Consider the following 22,616-nt stretch of genomic DNA (forward strand, 5'->3'; position numbering starts at 1 on the left):
GTTTAAGGTCATTAAAACGTCCACCTGTCCTAACCTAACCAGTCCACAGGGGCAGAATACCCCATCTGTGCCACTGTTAGGACTAAGGGAAAACAAATTATCATTAGAAATTAACGATTGCTGTTCACAAGCGCAAACCATCCAGCCTGAAGGAGCTGGAGCAGTTCTGCAAGGAGGAATGGGCAAAAATACCAGTGGTAAGATGTGGCAAGCTCATAGAGACTTATCCAAAGCGACTTAGAGCTGTGATTGCCGCAAACGGTGGCTCTGCAAAGTATTGACTTTAGGGGGTGAATAGTTATGCACATTGACTTTTTCTGTTATTTTGTCCTATTTGTTTGCTTCACAAAAAAATCCTCAAACAATCCATGATAATTCCAGGCTGTAAGGCACCAAAACACAAAAAAAGTCAAGGGGGGGGAGGGGGTTGAATACTTTTGCAAGGCACTGTAGATGAATGGATTACTGGCATGAGAGCTGGTGAATGGAATCATGCGTTTTGGACCCACTCCTGCTTTTGGCTTGCAAATTCTGATCAAATACTGATGCAAAACACTGACCAAACATAGACTAAAAGAACGTATTAGCTACGATGAATTTGGGTTGAGTTGGTGGAATGATTTGTGTGGTTCATTCTTATTACCAATGACACTCCTCCCGTATGGCAATAATACAGCTGCCATGTCTGATCCATCCAGCAAGTTCGGCCCATCTAGTTTTAACCGTAATACAAGGAGTTATTTGACCCCAGGCGTTCAGCCTCCAACGTCCTGGAGGGCCAAGTGGTGTTCAGCACTAACTGTTCTGTGATGCCCTTACATGTCCGGGTGATGCACACGTTCTGCACTGAAGGGATTGCCGTGTTTCTACCCTTTGCTGACAGGTGTGGGTTACCCGCTCAATGTCGTTCGTCATATGGATCGGGGATTGTAATACTGGAGCAGACTAATTTATTTGGTAAAAGACTATTGTATTTTTCACCCCATAAGACACACTTTCCCCCCCCCCCCCCCCAATATGGGAGGAAAATGTCAATGCATCTTATGGGTCGAATGGAAGCGCTCATTAGTACCGGAGGACCAGGAATCGGTGAATGCAGAGCTCCCCAGGTTCTGTACTCACCACTTCCTGGTCCTCTGCCATCGGCTGTGCTGTGACACTGTGCACATCAGTTCACAGCACAGCGTGCAGCAGGAAGGAGAGAGAGATGGATCTTGGGAGCCTGCGGCGTCCGTAGGAGGAGAGGTACATAGATTTTTTTATTTGCTCTTAGGCATGGGGGGTCTAATCTGAGGTGTGCTCTGATCTGAGGTCTGAATGGGGAAGGGGGGGGTCTTATTTATAGTGGGGCTCTTATCTGAGGTCTGATTGTGGGTCTGATCTGAGATCTGATTAAAATTGGGGGTCTGATTGAGGGTCTTATTAACATTAGGGGTCTGATTGGGGCTGTGAGCTGAGGTCTGATTATCATTGGGGGTCTGATCTATATAATTTTTTTCTTATTACCCTCCTTTAAGATCTTGCTGCGTCTTATGGGCAGGTGCGTCTTTAGGGACAAAAAATATGGTAATTTATCTGGTGAAAAACTAATTTATTCGCTAAAAGACAAATGTATTCGCTACAAGACTAATGTTTTTGCTAAAAGAATAACTTTTCAGATGAAAAAAAATTTTCGACAAAAAAAAAATCAACGATTAACTCGTAGGCAACTCTTCTGTGCGAAGAATCTATTTATTTTAACTGCCCACAGGGTATTTAATAAGACCGCTCTAACACTAAATCGCAGTAACTGTTTGACTAACAGAAGCCGTTAAATATCAATGTGGACACGCCACAAACAGTAGAATGAGACAGGTATATCACCCCAATTTGTGAATCACGGCCTAATAGAATTGCTTATCTATTATTCAATGTGTCTATCTATAACAGAACAAATTAAGTATAAATGGCGCAGCAAGTGAACTAGATAAATGCGCCTATATATTAGACCACTTGTTGACAATGAGTCACAGATGCACAGTAAGTCTATGTGTAACTGAACAGATTAATTATTGAAAGCACAGTAGGTGAACTAGGTAAACTGCGCCTATTTATTAGACCGTCTGTTGAGACTAAGTGTGATGCACAGTAAGTCTATGTATAACAGAACAGATTAAGTCATAATGGCGCAGCAAGTGTACTAGATAAATGTGCCTATACATCAGACCACCTGTTGACAATGAGTCTGATGCACAGTAAGTCTATGTATAACAAAACAGATTAAAGGGAACCTGTCACCGGGATTTTGTGTATAGAGCTGAGGACATGGGTTGCTAGATGGCCGCTAGCACATCCGCAATATCCAGTCCCCATAGCTCTGTGTGCTTTTATTGTGTAAAAAAAACGATTTGATCCATATGCAAATTAACCTGAGATGAGTCCTGTATGTGAGATGAGTCAGGGACAGGACTCATCTCAGGTTAATTTGCATATGTATCAAATCAGTTTTTTTTACACAATAAAAGCACACAGAGCTATGGGGACTGGGTATTGCGGATGTGCTAGCGGCCATCTAGCAGCCCATGTCCTCAGCTCTATACACAAAATCCCGGTGACAGGTTCCCTTTAAGAATGAATGGTGCAGCAAGATGTACTGGTCGATTACACTAAGCCTACAGAATCTAAAAACTCTCCCTATGCAATATTTGACAATTAAAACCTTTCTAACACACGGTCCCAAGCGCTTGCCATGTCACTCCTTATGCTCAGTTCACAGTGAAATGGCAGTGACCGAATGGGATGAGGCTTTTCTAGGGCTGTGACATCACATCTATCTGCTGATTGGCTGGCCACACAGCATTATGGGTCGTATCGTATTACCAGGCTTCTAACTTTCACTTTGTAACACACGTAGCTGCCATTTTAATGTGAGGAAATTCAGATTTGTGGCAAATGTAATTTTTCCTGAAATTCTGATTGAAGTCAATTAGTTTCACTTCGATGCGCTCAACACTAGTTACAATGTGTACATCCATCTCCAATCCCACATCTGACCTGCTGTTCTGAGCTTTTAACATTTTCCTATAGGGACTCATCTCCTCCATGAATGACCTTGGGTAAGGTAAGAGGAGGAGTGGAACTTCTAGAAGAGTACCCCCTTACCCAGACTGGATTTCATGTACAGAATTATGGGTGGTCACCTCTAGGAGGGTTCACTACAAATAGGTTAAGTTACATTAAGTCGGTGTAACTGCTTCCTTCTTAGGTTCACCCCAGGATTTCTGGCTTTGACATGTAGATCTGTCAATAGACGAATGTGTGTAGAAAGCTGAACACCAAGCTGAGTATGTGTGTATCTGATGGTCCTACATCACACGTGTCAACTCTCCTGGAAAAGGGGGAGACCTCCGGGAGCAGTTGTCAAGTTTCCTGGAACCTCTCTGGCAAATCAGTGCATCATCAGACTCCGGTCCAGCACCCGGACGCACATTCAGGGGGTGGCATCACCGCTGGATTTTTCTTGTACCTCACCCTCTTCTAGCTTTCTATTGCTGCTACTTCCAATTTCATTTCCATATGAAGGATCCTGTGCCTAAGAGCGAACAAGCTACTATCCAGTCCCCCCACCCCTCCCAAAGATTCACAAACATGATGAACAAGAAGTCTGTAAAGGTAACATAGGATCCAATAATTTTCATTCCACACTACATGTACCGTTCTCCCAAATCCCACTAAAGGCAATTTCAAAATGTCAGCGATTATGCCCCGGCTTTCCTTCACATAGCCATAGTTGAAAGGTTTTTCCAAGACTTTACTACTGATGACCTATACTCTGAATATGTGATCGGGGGGGGGGATCCCAACATCGGGACCCCTGCCAATCAATTGTTTGAGAAGGCTCAGGCGCTACTGTGAGTGCCGCTGCCTTCTCTCTGCTCACCATAGGTCATGATACCAATGAACACAACATCACATAGCCTAGGGAACGCTGTGAGGCGGCTGTAGTGCTACCGTGAGTATTGGTACTGTCACAAACAGCTGATCGGCGGGGGTCCCGGGTGTTCGACCTCCACTGATGACCAGAGATGAGCGAACTTCTGTTTTAAGTTCGGCGTCTAAAGTTCGGCTTCCGGTTAGCGGAGGATCCCGATATGGATTCCGAATTCCATTGTGGTCCGTGGTAGCGGAATCAATAATGGTCATTATTGATTCCGCTACCACGGACCACAACGGATTTCGGAATCCATATCGGGATCCTCCGCTAACCGGAAGCCGAACTTTAGACGCCGAACTTAAAACAGAAGTTCGCTCATCTCTACTGATGACCTATCCAGGTCATCAGTAGCAAAGTCTCAGAAAACCCCTTTAAAGAAGCACTCCAGCGTTGTTTTTGCCTACATAGTGCAGCATAGGCTAATAATAATGAATAACGCAGAGGCTGTTGTGGAAGCCTGTTATAGATGAGAAGTTAATTCATGGGTAATCTGCCATCTCAACTCCTTCTTCCCCTCTGATATGGTTTTCCTAATGCAGCCTACACCTCGTTCTTCTGAGGAAGGACACACAGATGCGGGCAGAACATGGAAGCCATCTGAGGGCTGCTTTTTTGTGGCCCCACAGAAATGAATGGGTCCATGTGTAGTCCACAAAAAATGTGTACTGGACACGGATATAAAATATAGCCATGTGCATTATACAGTATACATTATTTTACTGTATACCTTTGTATGGAATAGTGTCGTCTACCATGCTATTCCATACCACAAAAAAGTATACCGACATACACTGGCCAAACTAATCATATCTAGCTAGTGATAGAGGACATAGAACTGTTGTCCTCTAATTCACACTACAGAACCTCAGTGTATCCTATGGGATGTAGCCTCTGTCTGTGTCCCCTGCCTCCTGCTTGTGATACAATGCTGGAGATACACTGGAGATTCTGCACACAGCACACACAAAGTATAAACGGAGCCAGCAATGTTTTTTTTTTTACTTATCATTGCATAGGACCACCTACTATATCTTTGCACTCTTGATCTCTCAAGTAGAGCTGAAATTATACCTTCAGTAGCACTCTATGTATATGAAGACATATAGAACAAGGAGGGTGGAGCATAGCGGAGAGGGGCAGTGTCACGGTTTTAACAGGTGATTTAATCTTGTAGATCACAGGAAGTCAGCCACGCAGGACAGACTGACATCCTGTCTACATAGGAGAGCATGTTCTGGAATCTGTGTCAAATAACCCAGCTGCCTAACCTTAAAAGTGTTCTAAATGTTTGGATGTTACTGAGCTGGGAAGAAACAAATTACACTGCTAGAATATCGGCGGTGAGTTAGCATTATATGCCAAAATTAATTTGCTGGAGGCCATCTTTAAAAGATAAAAGTCAAGCTACCCGCAGGCACCACTAAGGGGAGGTAAAGGCATGTTCCAACAGGTCTAATTGAATAAGCTATATGAACCTGTGGAGCTCCCACTAGTGGCAGCTGCAGGTAGATAGAATTTTCTGGCTGTATAGTGGCTTTTCTCAAATGGCACACTTCTGAGTGTAGTTGGTATGGTTGAGAGACCTAGTCACGCCCTTGGTTCACCTATTAGTAATGCCTACATTTAAACAACTCTACTTCTGTTTCCTTTACTCTATCACACCAGTTACTGACATCCTCTTCGTTTCTACAGCTGAATGTGTTTTAGAAGTCTATGGCTAATAATGCAGACTGTGATGAGGACTTCCATGACTTGTTGGCTACCAGGCTACCCTTACCCTCTGTTAAACCAGGGGGTCTTCAACTGAAGAGTGAACTGGCATTACATAAGATCAAGAATCCTCTTCAAGGATGACCATTCCGGCATTTACTAGAAGACTAACCTTATTTTCTTCCCACGTGAAGTAGTGCTTAAGCAGATTCCCCAGCATACCTCTGTATCAGATGCCTTTAGCACAGCTATCTGATGCTACCTCACATGGACTACAAACTGCTGACAATGATGCAATCTGCACAGTGACAATCAAGACCTGTTTCCCCATCCACCAAGACAGAACTCAATGACGACACCATGGAAAGCGTAGATCAGTTTATACAAATAAAACCGTATACAACTTCTCAGTCTGGCAGCCCTCATTTAGAAAATAATTTGAGTCCATTGAGTCCAAACCATCATGCGTTTCACATGACATTACAGTATATCGTACAGCTGTGCATGGCAAGAAGGCATGAAGGTCGGTGAGGTCCAGTAGCGAAAGTCATCCTATCTTCTCAGGATGAGCAGACAGTTAAGGTTCAACATGGCAGCTCTGTGAAAGGTTCAAAATGGCTGCTCAAGCATGATGAACAGTTCTTGAGACCTGACTGTTGGGAGGATGGCTGGTGATGAAGTAGACTATCTACAGGGTTGGGGCCTTAGATGAATGAAACACTGGGGAAAAGTTCAAGACGACTAAAAGGAGAAAGTGCATCGTACTCCAGGCTGATCGGTCAGTTATGTGTGGTGTGTATGTATGTGATATATAATCACATGAAAAATAGAATGTGTTCAGGCTTCCTGTGATATCACACATAGAAAAATCAATGGCAAAAGCAAATCCTAAAGTTCAAGTATAAATAATCTCCTTTACTCTTACATTAGGCATGTACATTGTGTAGAAGGTATCTGCATGTAAACTTGCAGATTTCTGCAAGTCGATTCACGTGTACCCATCACGAGACAGAAGAACTATGAACCGGGACACGTATAAGAGCACCCACTATATAGCGCCTTCCAAAACCAGGACTCAGGGCTGCATTTCCTATATAGATAAACTAGACAGCAGGGCGGCGCTATGTGAGGATAGCGATTTCGAATAGGACTGGCAAGAACAGCCCTGCTGTCCAGTTCAGCTGGATGCTCGACTGTGCCCTGAACTCCAGGTGTGTATGCTGTGGTTAAAGGGGTTGTCCAGGATTAGAAAAACATGGCTGCTTTATTCCAAAGCCTGTCCATGGGTTGTGCCTGGTATTGCAGCTCATCTCCACTGAAGTTCTATCCTGATTCGGTTAAATCTTTATGCCGTTCCCAGACTGAGCGATGCAGATGTTAAGTACGGATGGCCAGTCGTTTATGGCGTAAGATACTTTCCACAGCAGTAAAGTATCTTACGCCATAAACGAGCGAATACCTTACTGACACATTCTTGCACAGTCTTGTTGGTTCTGGACCTTCCAAGATGTCCGGTCCCTTTCTTTCAGGGGGACTCTGGTAGAAGAGTTGCCTCTTTGGCAGCTGTAGTCTCAGCGGCAGAGGAGACTTAGACCTGGTCCACAGGAACTCTTACACACTAATCCTTCCTGAAGCTCTGCCCAGACTAGACTCCCTAAACTAGCCAGGGGGCAGACCCAGTCCATCACCCTGGTAACCCAAACATTTGGCCAATGTTAACTGATAGGTTGCCCACATATCGCTTTTAGGTTCACATGAAACACAATACATGGGGCTGAGCTTTAACACCACACAACCTGTGGACAGGTGTGTTGCTGTTTTTGGAAGAAAGCAGATACTTTTTCTAGTCTCAGACAGCCCCTTTATTGTCATTTTATAGAAGCTCCTGGTAAAAGGCCACCTGTGCCGTGACGGGATGACTTTAAGATATTACTAGTAAATTATAATGATGTCAGTTGTTCCCATTAACAAAAGAGATGATTTATATACAGGTCATATTAACAAAATATACACAGAAAGATCCTGTTTCCAGTCAGACTGGCGTCATATTAAAATAACTCTGTATGAAACTCTAACATTACTTATGGGTTCATCCAAAGACCTTTTCCCCATATATAACTTTTTTTTGCTATACAATTTAAATATATTTATATATATATATAACATTACTTTCCAGAAGGTATTTCGCCCTACGCCTGCCTGAGAGTCTTTCCATTTTTGCATAATTCCTTACGGAAACTTGTGCAGGCGATACGGCCGAAAATACAACCCCCCCCCCCCCTCTCTCCTCAGCTTTCTAATTTATACAAATCTACAAAGGAGGAAAATGTTTCTGTACATGAAGAAAAATAACATTAATGCAAAAAGTGACAACTGAGAAAACGTGCATCCATCATCATAAAAGAAAAAAAACAAAAAAACAAAAACAAACTCCAGTCCTATAGTGCAGGGCTCTTGAAGAGGAGAGACCACCTCCTGCGGTGGGATGTACCATATCGTGAGCTCTGTGTACCCCCCCCCCCCCCCATCGAAGGCTCAGTCACCTCCTTGGACCTCAAGGATCCTTTTTCTCCACAGTAATATTAATGATCTCTGCAAATTTCCTCAGCTGCTCGCTGGCCGAGTGCGATTCTGCCTGCAGTCGCTGATTGTTATGTCGGAGATTCGCCACTTCTGCCTGCAGCACCTCTTTGTCTAGTTTCTCCTGCAGCAAAAAAATAAAATAAAATATGGATGAAGAGTGATAAACCTGAAAATTCAGCTTCTATATAAAGTGACGACACTCTTTTGTGCCTAAAGTTTGACTTGCATAAAACGTGACACTTTGGAGGTCCCCATCGACCTCTTTACGGACTGTGTCTGTATTGCAATCTGCAAACCACGTATTTTGCAGATCCGGATACCTTATATGTGCAATCTGCATTTTCCTCACTCCCATCACTAGAAAGGACTACTCCTGTCCACAATATGGGCAAGAATAGCACATGCTCTATAATTTGCGGAAAGGACACATGGATGCGGACCGCACATGGAAGAGTGCTGACCTTTTTTTTTTGTGGACCCGTAGAAATGACTGGATCCCTGTGCAATCCACAAAAATGCAGATTGGACACGGATACAGTATACCATGCTATTATAAAGTGTACACTGGCCAAACTAATATTAAGGTTGACATCACTCCGCCTATGTGAGGATGAACGCAACCCTAAGCTGATGGTGAAAAGTGAGGCTTTATAGTAGGTAATTACCAAAGGAGGCAGATAATGACCCTGCTGATTGATATTGGGGGATACTATCATTAAAGGAAAGCTGCCGCAGCGTCCTGCCTCGTCATTACCTTTTGAAGATCTGTGTGAAGCTGTTTCAACATGACCTCAAGCTGCAGAACTTTTCCGGTGAGGTCAGGGGCCACTTCATCACTAGAAAGAACACAACGTAGAATTAAGTAAAAGCCGTGGAGGAAAGGCTGGACTGTTCAGTGTGCTGACCTGCATATGGCGTATTGCCGAAAGGAGTCAAGAGAGAAAATGTATCAGGCTCACTCCTTGGTGATTTGCTCTAAGATTAGGAATACTCGGCTTTATTTGCAATCAAGGTGAAGGGTGTATGGACATCAGTGACGGGGGGGGGGGGGATTTGGGGTGCGCCGCTCTGGACCCTCATCTAAGGGCAGACTCGAACTGTCTTTATATTACATGGATGACCATTTATATGAATGGCCATTATGTAATACTTCATTTCCCCTAGAAAAAAATCTGCTGTTTGTTAGGAGGCTTCCAGAACCACATTTTACAAGTGGTCCTCTCTGTTGAGACAACCCATTCAATGGCTGAAGGACTATAACTTTACAAATCTCAGTCCTCGAGTTATCCTTAAAAAAATTATTTGCCCTTAACGCTCTCATTTTTTGGTTCACATCTGAATCAAAAATTGCATAAATAACCTGAATGTGTGGCCATACCCTAATACATTCCCCTGTTGAGCACATCCGATCTCAGGCCGAGACCAATTTGTGTTTTACTTTTCATCAGGGTTTTATGGACTTTTAATTATCATAGAGTTTCAGCCTATTCTACAAAAACGGCTGAGGCCACTCTCACGCTCGCGTTTTGTGCGGATCAGTCATGGATCTGCACAAACGCTTCCGTTCAGATAATACAACCGCATGCATCTGTTCAGAACGGATCAGTTTGTATTCTCTTTAACATAGCTAAAACGGATCCGTCTTGAACACCATTGAAAGTCAATGGGGGACGGATCAGTTTTCAATTGTGCTATATTGTATCAGTGAAAACCGATCCGTCCCCATTGACTTACATTCGTTTGGCTCAGTTTCGTCAGACGGACACCAAAACACTGCAAGCAGTTTTTTGGTGTCCGCCTCCAGAGCGGAATGGAGACTGAACAGAGCCAAACTGATGCATTCTGAGTGGATCCTTATCCATTCAGGATGCATTAAGGGCAAAACTGATCCATTTTGGACCGTGTGTGAGAGCCCTGAACGGATCTCACAAACTGAAAACAAAAACGCCAGTGTGAAATTAGCCTTACTGTAATAGTGTATATATGAAGTGGAGGGCACTCAAATGTCTAGGTACACATATGGATGAATCATAAATTATTTATTGGAAATAAAATTGTAAACCACAGGGGTGTAAAAAAGTGGTTCCAAATAGGTGGCGTCAGGGTAATTTGTACCGCAATACGCAATGTTCTTATATATGATAAAATCCAATATTCTGGTATAAGATAATACTAGTACAGGTGAGCAGTCTGTCTAGTAATTTACTAAAATACAAAAATGCTAAATGCACGTCACAGTGGGCTTCTATATACCCAGCTGGCAATGACGTGGGTATCCGGATATCCAATAAAATGAACAATAAAAACAGATGCTGCCACTGATGAAGGTGCAAGAGTGCACCGAAAAGCGTTTGGTCCTTATTCAGACAGTAGTTTGACCCATATATGGTTCAATAGCTAAAGATTTTCCACCAACAGAGACTGCAAAAGTCACTAAATAGAGCCGGCTACAATAGGTGACGTATCCAGTCAGCTGACCGCAGTGACGGAGATACGCCCCGAGTCACGTGAGACGCCATCCTCTGCACCACGTGGAACGCAACCAGAGACACCGGAGATACGCCCCGAGCAACGTGAGACGCAACCAGAGACGCCGGAAGTAGGAGACACCACAACGGAGAGAGACGCCAAACAAGCTGCAAGATACGTGCGCACCAACGCTCCCCAGGATCGGACCACCACCAGTATACATCACCTACTTGGGTACATCTTCGATGGGGTAAGACTGTTCCAGCCTCGATATATAACAGACTGTCTATCTATCTGGACATAACAAGGGACCCTAACACCACTTGACACTATCTGTTTTTATTGTTCATTTTATTGGATATCCGGATACCCACGTCATTGCCAGCTGGGTACATAGTAGCCCACTGTGATGGGCATTTAGCATTTTTGTATTTTAGTAAATTTACTAGACAGACTGATCGCCTGTACTAGTATTATCTTCTACCAGAATATTGGATTTTATCGTATATAAGAACATTGCGTATTGCCGTACAAATTACCCTGACGCCACCTATTTGGAACCACTTTTTTACACCCCTGTGGTTTACAATTTTATTTCCAATAAATAATTTATGATTCATCCATATGTGTACCTAGACATTCGAGTGCCCTCCACTTCATATATCCACTTGTTTATCTACCACTTTGGCAATAGGTGCTGCCTATCTGGAGAGAGCACCTATCCGTGAATTGCTGACAGTAGAGCCTCTGTATATTTCTATTTGTAATAGTAGCGTGTCTATACCTTGAGGTGGGAGTGGTGCGCGGCGTGTGGTGCCTCTCCAGGCTGAGGTGTGCTGTGCCGCCACTTTGCACAGGACTCAGTACAGCTTCATTCAGAGAGAAGAGTGAGGTGGCTCTCTGCACTGTAAAGGGGAAAAAAGACCGGTTTATTTTATGCTTTTTACGCATCCAACTGGCCACAGACAAATGATCGTGCCAATCCATCATAATGATGTCCTGTTTGGCTCCGCCAAAGAAAAATCTGGAGTCTATGGCCAGCTTCAAAGCACGGGCGTGACAACAGTCTCTCCTGTGGCACTTCACACCCATCCTTACCTTCGTAGGCTTTGGCTGCACTGACTAGACTGGACCACTCTAGGCCTGCTGCAGTGTCTGGCAGCGGCATCATCCCTGGGTCTACATGCCTGGAGTTGGAATCCCGAATCTCTGTAAGTGACAGCTCTGAAGACAAGATGGTGGCTGCAGAAAATGAAAAAGCAATAATGTTACATAATGTGGACTAAAATGTCCTTTATTGTTTATTACTCCTCATCCATGAGGAATTGCAGACGTCCTACGCTTTAAAGAAGCATAATAAAAAAGAAAAAAAAGAAAAAAATTACTCCTCAACCCAGCACTTCGTTTTTTGGTCTCTACAGAATCCAACCTCTAGTGATTACGTCGTCCCATGTGCCAGCAGCAGGGAATCACAGGCTGAAGTGGTCACATAGGACGAGATGTCCTTGCAGGAGGTAGGGTTCTACAGAGACCAGCATGGGAGCCAGGGAAATGCCATGGGAGGGGAGTATTTTTTTTATTATTTTTCCGCTGCCACAAAACAATCTGCACCAAAATCCACCCAATTTGGTGCAGATCTGCCACTGAAGGTTTCCCCGTTGATTATTTTCCGCAGCAATCCCACTACACTGGATGTATCCTAATATTTCTTCAATCAGAACATTAATACACAGCGAGCGATCGTCACCGGCAGAGACCAGAATGTCTCACAGTAAGAGCAAAGATAATATCTCTGCTACGTGACTGCACAATGTAACCAAGATGCACTCGGCAGAAATCTGTTCTAGCACACAATGTATCATGGAGAAAGACACAAGTCTACTTATACAATTCTTTCTACTTCTTACCAGATTTCTCAGGCATTCCCGGCTGGAGCTGGCGGCGAACAGGGAGAGTACTGGATGGATATGGGTTGCTATAGAAGACGTCACTGCCCCGGGCAGAGTCCACTGACGGGGAGCAGGCGAATCCTGCATCTCTGCGTCCACTGCACAGACTCTCGTCAGAAAGGGTTCTCTGCAAGGCTTTCTGAGGTGACTGAAGGAGTAAAGAGAGAGCATTAAAAATACAGGATTCTCATCCCAGCGCCATTACTAGTATTATCCTCTACACAAAATAAATTAAAGTCAGGTGCACAGAAAGAACACACAGGAATAGATGAGAGTAAAATGCAAAGGGATTGTCTGAGATGACAATACTGATGGCTGAAGGACATGCTATTAATACTGAGACCTCGAACAACCCCTAACTTGTCACCTGTACTATGCTGTCCTCCCCGAGGTGACAGACCCGCTGATTTCAGGGCCGTCACTTCTCTCTTTTATAGTACTGACATGCCGAACCTTCTCTAACCTCGCCTCCGGACCGACAAGGTTTCGTTCCTGTTATGCTTAGGAAAGAAACCCAAGAATGGCGAAAAAAATTAAAATAAATCATGCGATATTTAAATACCGTCCGGGCAGTCTTTTTAGATTTTTTTTTTTCCGAAGATTTTTTTCTTCTGTTTTTATTTTAGTGTTAAGGATTTTAAATTTGATATCATGAAAGCAGAGGGAGGAGATAGGGCGGATTTATAAGACGGTAATGAGAGAACGCCGGCTATAAAGCCCCCGAAGATGCTGGTGCTTCATTATGAAGATCCAACTGCTTACTTTAAATGATGTTTTTAACCTTTACTTTCTAAGTAAAATAAATCTGGGGCAGCAAAGCTGTGATTTAGCGCTGCTTCACTGTCGGGTGTCCCTTTCTTATATCTGGGAGTCTAGAGAAGGTCTACAGTGACTGATTGGAAGGCGCTCCGGAGAATAGGTTGTGAATCCCCCATCACCCTTATATCTGGATCCAGACCCACCTCACTTGGAGGACGCAGCACTCGTATGTAAAATACTATCCAAACAAGGAATCATTGTTTTCTCATAGGAAAGAAACCTGCCGGTCAGGAGGTGGGGGAGGGCAGAGTTAGCGATTCTCATCACTCATCTCCCTGGCTGCGCCGGCATGCGCTGCAAGGTTTAGCATGTCAGTGCTGTAAAAGTAACGAATGCCATGAGAGAAGTGACAGGCCGCTGGGTCTGTCACTATATTATGCTGCCCTCAGTGAAGGCAGCATAGTACAGGTGACACGATCCCTTTAAGGAAGTCGAGACCCCCCCCCCCCTCCACCAAACATCTAACTTTGCCTTTAAGTGCCGGTCAAATGTAGTTATTACACACAGCCGTAGCTTATCTTTCGCTATGGGTCTATGACATCCATGTACCCTAATAGCATATATAGAAAAGCCATGCTGATGTGACAACCCTTTTTGGAAGGACTTCAAAATGAAATTTCATTTCTCAATTTGTTGCACACCACATACATAGCCAAAGCGCCTGGCATCACTCACAGCAGGGGCATATGTCCTGCAAAAGCATAGTCTCCATCATCTAACCATAGTCCATACCCTACACAGAGGGATCGCGTAAGGTTAGTGCCAGACGTGGCAGAAGAGCCACGGATTTTCTAAATTACCCTGTGTCTGGACGTACCCTAATATATACCACCCTGTGTCTGACAACAATGTGTGAGGCGCTGACTAGTGTTGAGCGAACTTGTGTTTTAAGTCTAAAGTTTGGGTTCTCGAAGAATCCCGTTATGGATTCCGCTACCACAGACCATAACAGAATTTAGAATCTATAATGGGATTCTTCGATAACCCGAAGCCGAACTTTAGACGCCGAACTTAAAACACAAGTTTGCTCAACACTAGTTGTGTCTTAAGTCCGAGAAGCATCTGACACGTCATGGAGGACACTGCTAAGGCCGGGTTCATATCACCATTTTGTTTTCGGCTCTTGTGATCCGTCAGAAGAACAGAAAGCAAAAAAAAAAAGGATCCTTTACTTTGAGCATCCGCTATGCTCAGTTAAGTTAATTTTGCATCCATTTTAGCCATTCCCATCCGTTATTTTAGACGCTAGAATTGACGCAGCATAACTGATGCTCCAAATAAAGGATCCATTCATCCATTGTTTTCTGTTCTCTGTCGGATCAGAGGAATGGAAAACGAAAGGGTGATGTGAATCTAGCCTAAAAAGTGAGAAAGGAAAGGTCATCAGGGAAGTACGTGAAGTCGAGCTCAGGCCATGAAGAGATAGCGGAGTCAAAGAAATAACTGCCTGCTAGAACGGATGTGAACAGAGACGAAAAAAAGTGTCACAAAAACGCCAGCGAACCTAAAACTAGAGCTATAACTGGCACTACAAAGGGCAGAGCAGACTGTGCCAGCACCGTGATCTTCCAGGACAGGGACATCTGTCGTCTCACCATGCAGTCGTGCTCCTGCTCCGGCCCCAGATTGTCCATAATAATCAGTCTCTTCAGATCATCCTCAATGGTCGACTTGTAATTCTTGCGAGGTGATCGGAGGTCTCGCAGTGAGGCCCGCAGCCGGGGCTGGCCAAACACGTTCTTTGTGTTCACATCTACTTGTCTAAGGAAGGAAAGAAGAGGAAGAGTTAAAACTCCCAGACACCACGTTACATCCACAGCAGAGACACGTATATACTATATACAGGCTGCCGCGCTTCAGCACACACACGACAGATGTTCCTCTAATCCTCTCTCTCCAGCATTTTTGTCTCTTACTGCTGACCTAAATACTTCAGACAACTGGGAGAACCCCGGGCTCCAAACTGTCTCATCACGTGACGCTAGTACTACTCCGCCAAGTGGTTGGCAATTTAAAGTGACGTTACACTTTTGGGGCATTCAGTGCAGACCAAGATGCTGATATATTTCTATGACTTATACGCCTTTATGTTGTTGTTGTCGGCCTCCAAGTCCAAGAGGAGGGAAAAATGTGGATACCATCAGCAAGCATGAAATAGACTGCTGATGGCTTTACACTACCGAAGTGAACAGTAATGCTGGCGATAAAGGGAATCTTATGCTATTCTCTTCACATGTTCCATTCACATATATTAGGAACTGACCTATCACACTAGACTGCGGACTGATCAGAGGGGGCAGCTATTACACTAGACTGCGTACTGATCAGAGGGGGCAGCTAGTACACTAGACTGCGTACTGATCAGTGGCGGCAGCTATTAAACTAGACTGCGTACTGATCAGAGGGGGCAGCTATTAAACTAGACTGCGTACTGATCAGTGGCTGCAGCTATTACACTAGACTGCGTACTGATCAGAGGGGGCAGCTATTACACTAGACTGCGGACTGATCAGAGGCTGCAGCTATTACACTAGACTGCGGACTGATCAGAGGCTGCAGCTATTACACTGGACTGCGTACTGATCAGTGGCTGCAGCTATTACACTAGACTGCGGACTGATCAGAGGGGGCAGCTATTACACTAGACTGCGGACTGATCAGTGGCTGCAGCTATTACACTAGACTGCGTACTGATCAGAGGCTGCAGCTATTACACTAGACTGCGGACTGATCAGAGGGGGCAGCTATTACACTAGACTGCGTACTGATCAGAGGGGGAAGCTATTACACTAGACTGCGTACTGATCAGAGGGGGCAGCTATTACACTAGACTGCGTACTGATCAGAGGGGGCAGCTATTACACTAGACTGCGTACTGATCAGAGGGGGCAGCTATTACACTAGACTGCGGACTGATCAGAGGGGGCAGCTATTACACTAGACTGCGGACTGATCAGTGGCTGCAGCTATTACACTAGACTGCGTACTGATCAGTGGCTGCAGCTATTACACTAGACTGCGTACTGATCAGAGGGGGCAGCTATTACACTAGACTGCGTACTGATCAGAGGGGGCAGCTATTACACTAGACTGCGTACTGATCAGAGGCTGCAGCTATTACACTAGACTGCGGACTGATCAGAGGGGGCAGCTATTACACTGGACTGCGTACTGATCAGAGGGGGCAGCTATTACACTAGACTGCGGACTGATCAGAGGGGGCAGCTATTACACTAGACTGCGGACTGATCAGAGGGGGCAGTATTACACTAGACTGCGTACTGATCAGAGGGGGCAGCTATTACACTAGACTGCGTACTGATCAGAGGGGGCAGCTATTACACTAGACTGCGTACTGATCAGAGAGGGCAGCTATTACACTAGTCTGCGGACTGATCGGGCAGCTATTACACTAGTCTGCGGACTGATCAGAGGGGGCAGCTATTACACTGGACTGCGTACTGATCAGAGGGGGCAGCTATTACACTAGACTGCGGACTGATCAGAGGCAGCAGCTATTACACTAGTCTGCGGACTGATCGGGCAGCTATTACACTAGACTGCGTACTGATCAGAGGGGGCAGCTATTACACTAGTCTGCGGACTGATCGGGCAGCTATTACACTAGACTGCGGACTGATCAGAGGCTGCAGCTATTACACTAGACTGCGGACTGATCAGAGGGGGCAGCTATTACACTGGACTGCGTACTGATCAGAGGGGGCAGCTATTACACTAGACTGCGGACTGATCAGAGGGGGCAGCTATTACACTAGACTGCGGACTGATCAGAGGGGGCAGCTATTACACTAGTCTGCGGACTGATCGGGCAGCTATTACACTAGTCTGCGGACTGATCAGAGGGGGCAGCTATTACACTGGACTGCGTACTGATCAGAGGGGGCAGCTATTACACTGGACTGCGTACTGATCAGAGGGGGCAGCTATTACACTGGACTGCGGACTGATCAGAGGGGGCAGCTATTACACTGGACTGCGTACTGATCAGAGGGGGCAGCTATTACACTAGACTGCGGACTGATCAGAGGGGGCAGCTATTACACTAGACTGCGTACTGATCAGAGGGGGCAGCTATTACACTAGACTGCGTACTGATCAGAGGCTGCAGCTATTACACTAGACTGCGGACTGATCAGAGGGGGCAGCTATTACACTAGACTGCGGACTGATCAGAGGGGGCAGCTATTACACTAGACTGCGGACTGATCAGTGGCGGCAGCTATTAAACTAGACTGCGGACTGATCAGAGGGGGCAGCTATTACACTAGACTGCGTACTGATCAGAGGGGGCAGCTATTACACTAGACTGCGTACTGATCAGTGGCGGCAGCTATTACACTAGACTGCGGACTGATCAGAGGGGGCAGCTATTACACTAGACTGCGTACTGATCAGTGGCTGCAGCTATTACACTAGACTGCGTACTGATCAGTGGCTGCAGCTATTACACTAGACTGTGGACTGATCAGAGGGGGCAGCTATTACACTAGACTGCGTACTGATCAGAGGGGGCAGCTATTACACTAGACTGCGTACTGATCAGAGGGGGCAGCTATTACACTAGACTGCGTACTGATCAGAGGGAGCAGCTATTACACTAGACTGCGTACTGATCAGTGGCTGCAGCTATTACACTAGACTGCGTACTGATCAGATGGGGCAGCTATTACACTGGACTGCGTACTGATCAGAGGGGGCAGCTATTACACTAGACTGCGGACTGATCAGAGGGGGCAGCTATTACACTAGACTGCGTACTGATCAGTGGCTGCAGCTATTACACTAGACTGCGTACTGATCAGATGGGGCAGCTATTACACTGGACTGCGTACTGATCAGAGGGGGCAGCTATTACACTAGACTGCGGACTGATCAGAGGGGGCAGCTATTACACTAGACTGCGTACTGATCAGTGGCTGCAGCTATTACACTAGACTGCGTACTGATCAGATGGGGCAGCTATTACACTGGACTGCGTACTGATCAGAGGGGGCAGCTATTACACTAGACTGCGGACTGATCAGTGGCGGCAGCTATTAAACTAGACTGCGTACTGATCAGAGGCTGCAGCTATTACACTAGATGGCGGCAGCTATTACATTACACTGAGGACTGATCGGTGGCAGCAGCTATTACACTGGACACCGGACTGATCGGAGTCAGCAGCTATTACACCAGACTGGACGGATTGTAGACGTTAGCTATTACACTTGCCTAGACTGTGGACTGATCGGAGGGGGAACCTATTACATTAGACTGTGGACTGATTGGAGATGGCTGCTAAGTAAAAGTGGTCAGTGAGGGATCTGTCGCTGCGCGCAGAGTCTGCATCCATCAGATGCGAACATGGCTTCACGATCCATTATGCTACCCACTCACATTACTCCGGCGGGCATCAATGTTAGGCACTGGACCTGGTGGTGACCGATGCAGGAAGGCAAGTACAGCAGTCGTCAGCAGGCTACTTACATGTAGCTTTCTGACATACATTGCTGGAGTATGCAAAAGGTGAGTACATGGGAGAAAACTTGCTGTGATTAGTTGGGGGGTGGCTTGAAGCAGCTGCTGAGGAAGTAGGGGGCCCTGTTCGGATCACTATTGGAAGGTGAGGGGGCCGTCAATTATGACTAGTGTATGTGTGCTTGCGGTGATTGCAGTGCAAACATCACAGGAGACCGGAGCTACTGCTGGGAATGGAAGCGGAGGAGGTAACGATGAATATTTTAAGACAGGAAGCCCCAAACGCAGCATACGCTGTGATGCACTTACTTTTTGGGGTCTGTAAATGTGGTTGGCCTTTGTGGTGTTTCCTCTGGCTTTTTCCAGCCAGCTGGGATCTTATTCCTCACGTTCTGACGAGAGAAAAAAGATTTGGGCACAGAGCTGGAGAGCTGGAAGGAGCTTGACTGTGACATCTGCTGGTTCCTGGAACCGTCAGGGGATTTATACGCGTTGGATCTGCTTGCGCAAAGAATACATATATTCCATTATTATTAGTGTAATTTCTGTATATTACATAGTTTATTTCTGCATAACTAGCAAAAAAAGAGCTTAGTTCCCCTCTACTGGACATACAGACTATACGAGATGTTCGGGGCACAGACATGATAACATGAAATGGGGCTTCCTTTGAGTGCGGTGCGATCAGCTGCTATGGGGGACAATTCATGATGTGATGTCCCTCCAAACACTACGGAATGTGTGCGAGGTGAAGTCTCTGGATGCAATGGGAGAAACAATCCACATGGGCTGCATAACGGATCCGTCCTGTAGGGGAGTCCTCTCCTGCATAACTGAAACAGGACGGATTCGTTATGCAGCCCATAGACTTCTATTATGACGGAATGAATAACTGAATGTCTCTAAAGGCGTTCCATCGTAGAATTGCGTTATGGTCCGTGGTAACGAAATCGATAACGCAATTTTGCTTTTACCACCAAACGAAGCGTGAACTTATTCAAAATATGAAATTCGCTCATCTCTAGATCTCATCTCCACACTGTACAATACAGGGTCTGATCTCCTCCACACCGTACAATACAGGGTCTGATCTCCTCCACACCGTACAATACAGGGTCTGATCTCCTCCACACCGTACAATACAGGGTCTGATCTCCTCCACACCGTACAATACAGGGTCTGATCTCCTCCACACTGTACAATACAGGGTCTGATCTCCTCCACACTGTACAATACAGGGTCTGATCTCCTCCACACTGTACAATACAGGGTCTGATCTCCTCCACACCGTACAATACAGGGTCTGATCTCCTCCACACTGTACAATACAGGGTCTGATCTCCTCCACACTGTACAATACAGGGTCTGATCTCCTCCACACTGTACAATACAGGGTCTAATCTCCTCCACAGTGGACAGTACAATGTAATAGCCCCCTGTAACTCACGTGACTTCCATGCATCGACTTTTCAGTAAGTAAACACACAGTGAACACTTGCTATGAAGTGTAAGTGCTCATTAAGATGAATGATGGGCTGAAGACTGACCCATAAAGGCAACAGGGCAACTCACACGAAATTTTCACCAGCATGCACCATCCAGCTCAGATCTCCCGCATGACTCACTCATTTAAACGAATGGGTCTGTGAGAAAAACAGGTGGCCCACGGACGTTATTCAGGTGGGGTCATTTTACAACAGGGGTGACAAACTTGTGACCCTCCAGCTGTTGCAAAACTACAACTCCCAGCATATCCTATTAGCTGTAGGCTATCTGGGCGCGATGGAAGTTGTAGTTTTGCAACAGCTGAAGGGCCATCAGTTTGGCATCCCTGTTTTACAGAGCCGGAAGATGGAGAAGGTTCACAACGATCGTCAAAGACCCCCGAGGAGGGGGCGACATATATTGCAATGGACATTATATTCACAGTGGGCTCTTTACCTTGAGTCATTGAAGGCTTCAGCTGCACCGTTACCAGGCGGATACATTTTGGGTCTGTAACCTTTTCCAGAGGACATCTGATCTTTCCTCTTGTCCCGAGAGCTGCTCTCATGCATGCCGGGGTAAGTGGAGCACGCCATGGGTTTCTGCACTTTCTCTCGACGGGGAGTTGGCCTGGCTGGCTTAGAGTGCGCAAAATTGGGCAGGGAAGTGTCGATGCCACTGTCATTCGACGTGCCCTTAAAAAGGGGCTCCAGGTCTATATCCGGCTGCTCTTGGGGATCGAACCACCGCTCGTCACTCTGGTTACTGGAGGCCGTGCTGGACAAGGTGTTACTGCTGGAGTGACTAGAATACTGGGCCTCTCCCTGTAGGCAAACCAAACATGTAACTCACGCTGTGCGCAGGTATGAACAGCAGGATCACATACCTGGGTACTTACCCTTGAATGGCGGTGAGGAGAACTCTTGCCAGCCAGCTCCTGTCTGTTAGGTCTCTTGGTCACACTGACTCGGGGCTGCGATGGGATGTGCCACAGAGGTTCTGTAAAGAGAAATAATGTCGTCACATGCACCTTGCAGCAGGAACGTCAGCGAATAATTAGAAGCTGAGTGTTAATTAAAGAGGATGGTGATGGGGGCTGGGTGCTGGAGACTGATCTCGTGACGTGATTTACACTGAGGTTCTACATCTACAGCCGAGTCTGATGTTCACCTTCTCCACAGAGACAGAGATGACACGTGAACTAGTGTACGGCTGTCATTACCAATGTGCCTGCCAGCGTGAAAGATAATGAAAGCCCAAGTCAGCACTGCAATAACAGGATACAACATCCTCCCTTCTGAACGCACCTAGACCTTCATGCAAAGTACTCAGTAAGCTGCTGGGGAGATGTCATCCAGGCGTCTCGACAAAATCATGGATTCCGAAAACCGGAGCCTGCATAGACAGGTTGACGCTGCAGCAAACCCTCAGAGGGGAGAGGGCTCGGGTCTGTACAGCTTTTCAGCTTTATTAGTAATTTTTCTACCCTTTGGCAGCAGGCCGAGATCTTAAAAGCGACGAGGATTTAAGACGCAACATATATGAGAAAGTGGCAATATTTTTCAGTAAAAAATCATTGAGGGGTATTTTAAATCAGAGGGGGGGGTGCCGAGCCCCCACAAATTGGAATGAAGCCGTTTTTTGGCTGGCACTGTGCAGAGAAAATACCAGAGGGGTCTTAAAGTGGGTTTCCAGCTTTTCTTTTGCTAGGATAAGCCATTAACTTTATGAATGTTAGGGGTTCACCTCTGACCCCTTCCAATTCACTGCTTTTACCTGCACAGGTTGCCGATTATGTGCGGTTTTCCAGCGTGGAAAAACCGCAGCGTTGTACAGTACCAGCAAAGTGTATGAGATTAGACAAGCTTATGTACACTGTGCTCCACCCCCCCCCCCCCCCCCCCCGCCATCCCCCACGGAGTGGTAATTGACCGGCCGTGAAGACTTTGAAATCTGCAGCATGTCAATGGTTTCTGCGGTTTTTGTGCAGATTTCACCCTTCTCAAAGGATGAAATTTGTTGAAAATCACCATCTAATCTGCACCCAAAACCACAAGAAAAACATGCAGTTTTTAGTGCAGAAATGCACAGAAATCTTCACAAAGAACCGTGTGGGTTTTCGGTTTTGAAACCCGCACCCCTTTGCA

The 22,616-nt window shown here is 45.8% G+C and overlaps 1 protein-coding gene across 5 annotated transcripts in view; it reads right to left on the reverse strand.

Annotated features, from left to right (window-relative positions):
- Nucleotides 1-7,641: 7,641 nt before the first annotated feature.
- SIPA1L3 (signal induced proliferation associated 1 like 3) overlaps nt 7,642-22,616 on the reverse strand; it is a 128,207-nt gene continuing 113,232 nt past the window's right edge. For 3 of the 5 annotated variants that reach the window (XM_040406132.1, XM_040406133.1, XM_040406134.1), the window contains 9 exons: nt 21,368-21,468; nt 20,926-21,293; nt 19,294-19,482; nt 15,099-15,264; nt 12,643-12,832; nt 11,834-11,977; nt 11,520-11,640; nt 9,021-9,102; nt 7,642-8,387 (listed from right to left, as the gene is read on the reverse strand). In XM_040406132.1, the coding sequence (XP_040262066.1) occupies nt 8,238-8,387; nt 9,021-9,102; nt 11,520-11,640; nt 11,834-11,977; nt 12,643-12,832; nt 15,099-15,264; nt 19,294-19,482; nt 20,926-21,293; nt 21,368-21,468 (1,511 nt within the window). In that variant the 3' untranslated portion in view covers nt 7,642-8,237. Of the gene's footprint in view, nt 8,388-9,020; nt 9,103-11,519; nt 11,641-11,833; nt 11,978-12,642; nt 12,833-15,098; nt 15,265-19,289; nt 19,483-20,925; nt 21,294-21,367; nt 21,469-22,616 lie in introns of those variants that run through there. The other 2 variants (XM_040406136.1, XM_040406137.1) reach the window with 2 other exon arrangements.

Source organism: Bufo bufo, chromosome 8 (genome assembly GCF_905171765.1).
Source record: "Bufo bufo chromosome 8, aBufBuf1.1, whole genome shotgun sequence".
Lineage (NCBI taxonomy): Eukaryota > Metazoa > Chordata > Amphibia > Anura > Bufonidae > Bufo > Bufo bufo.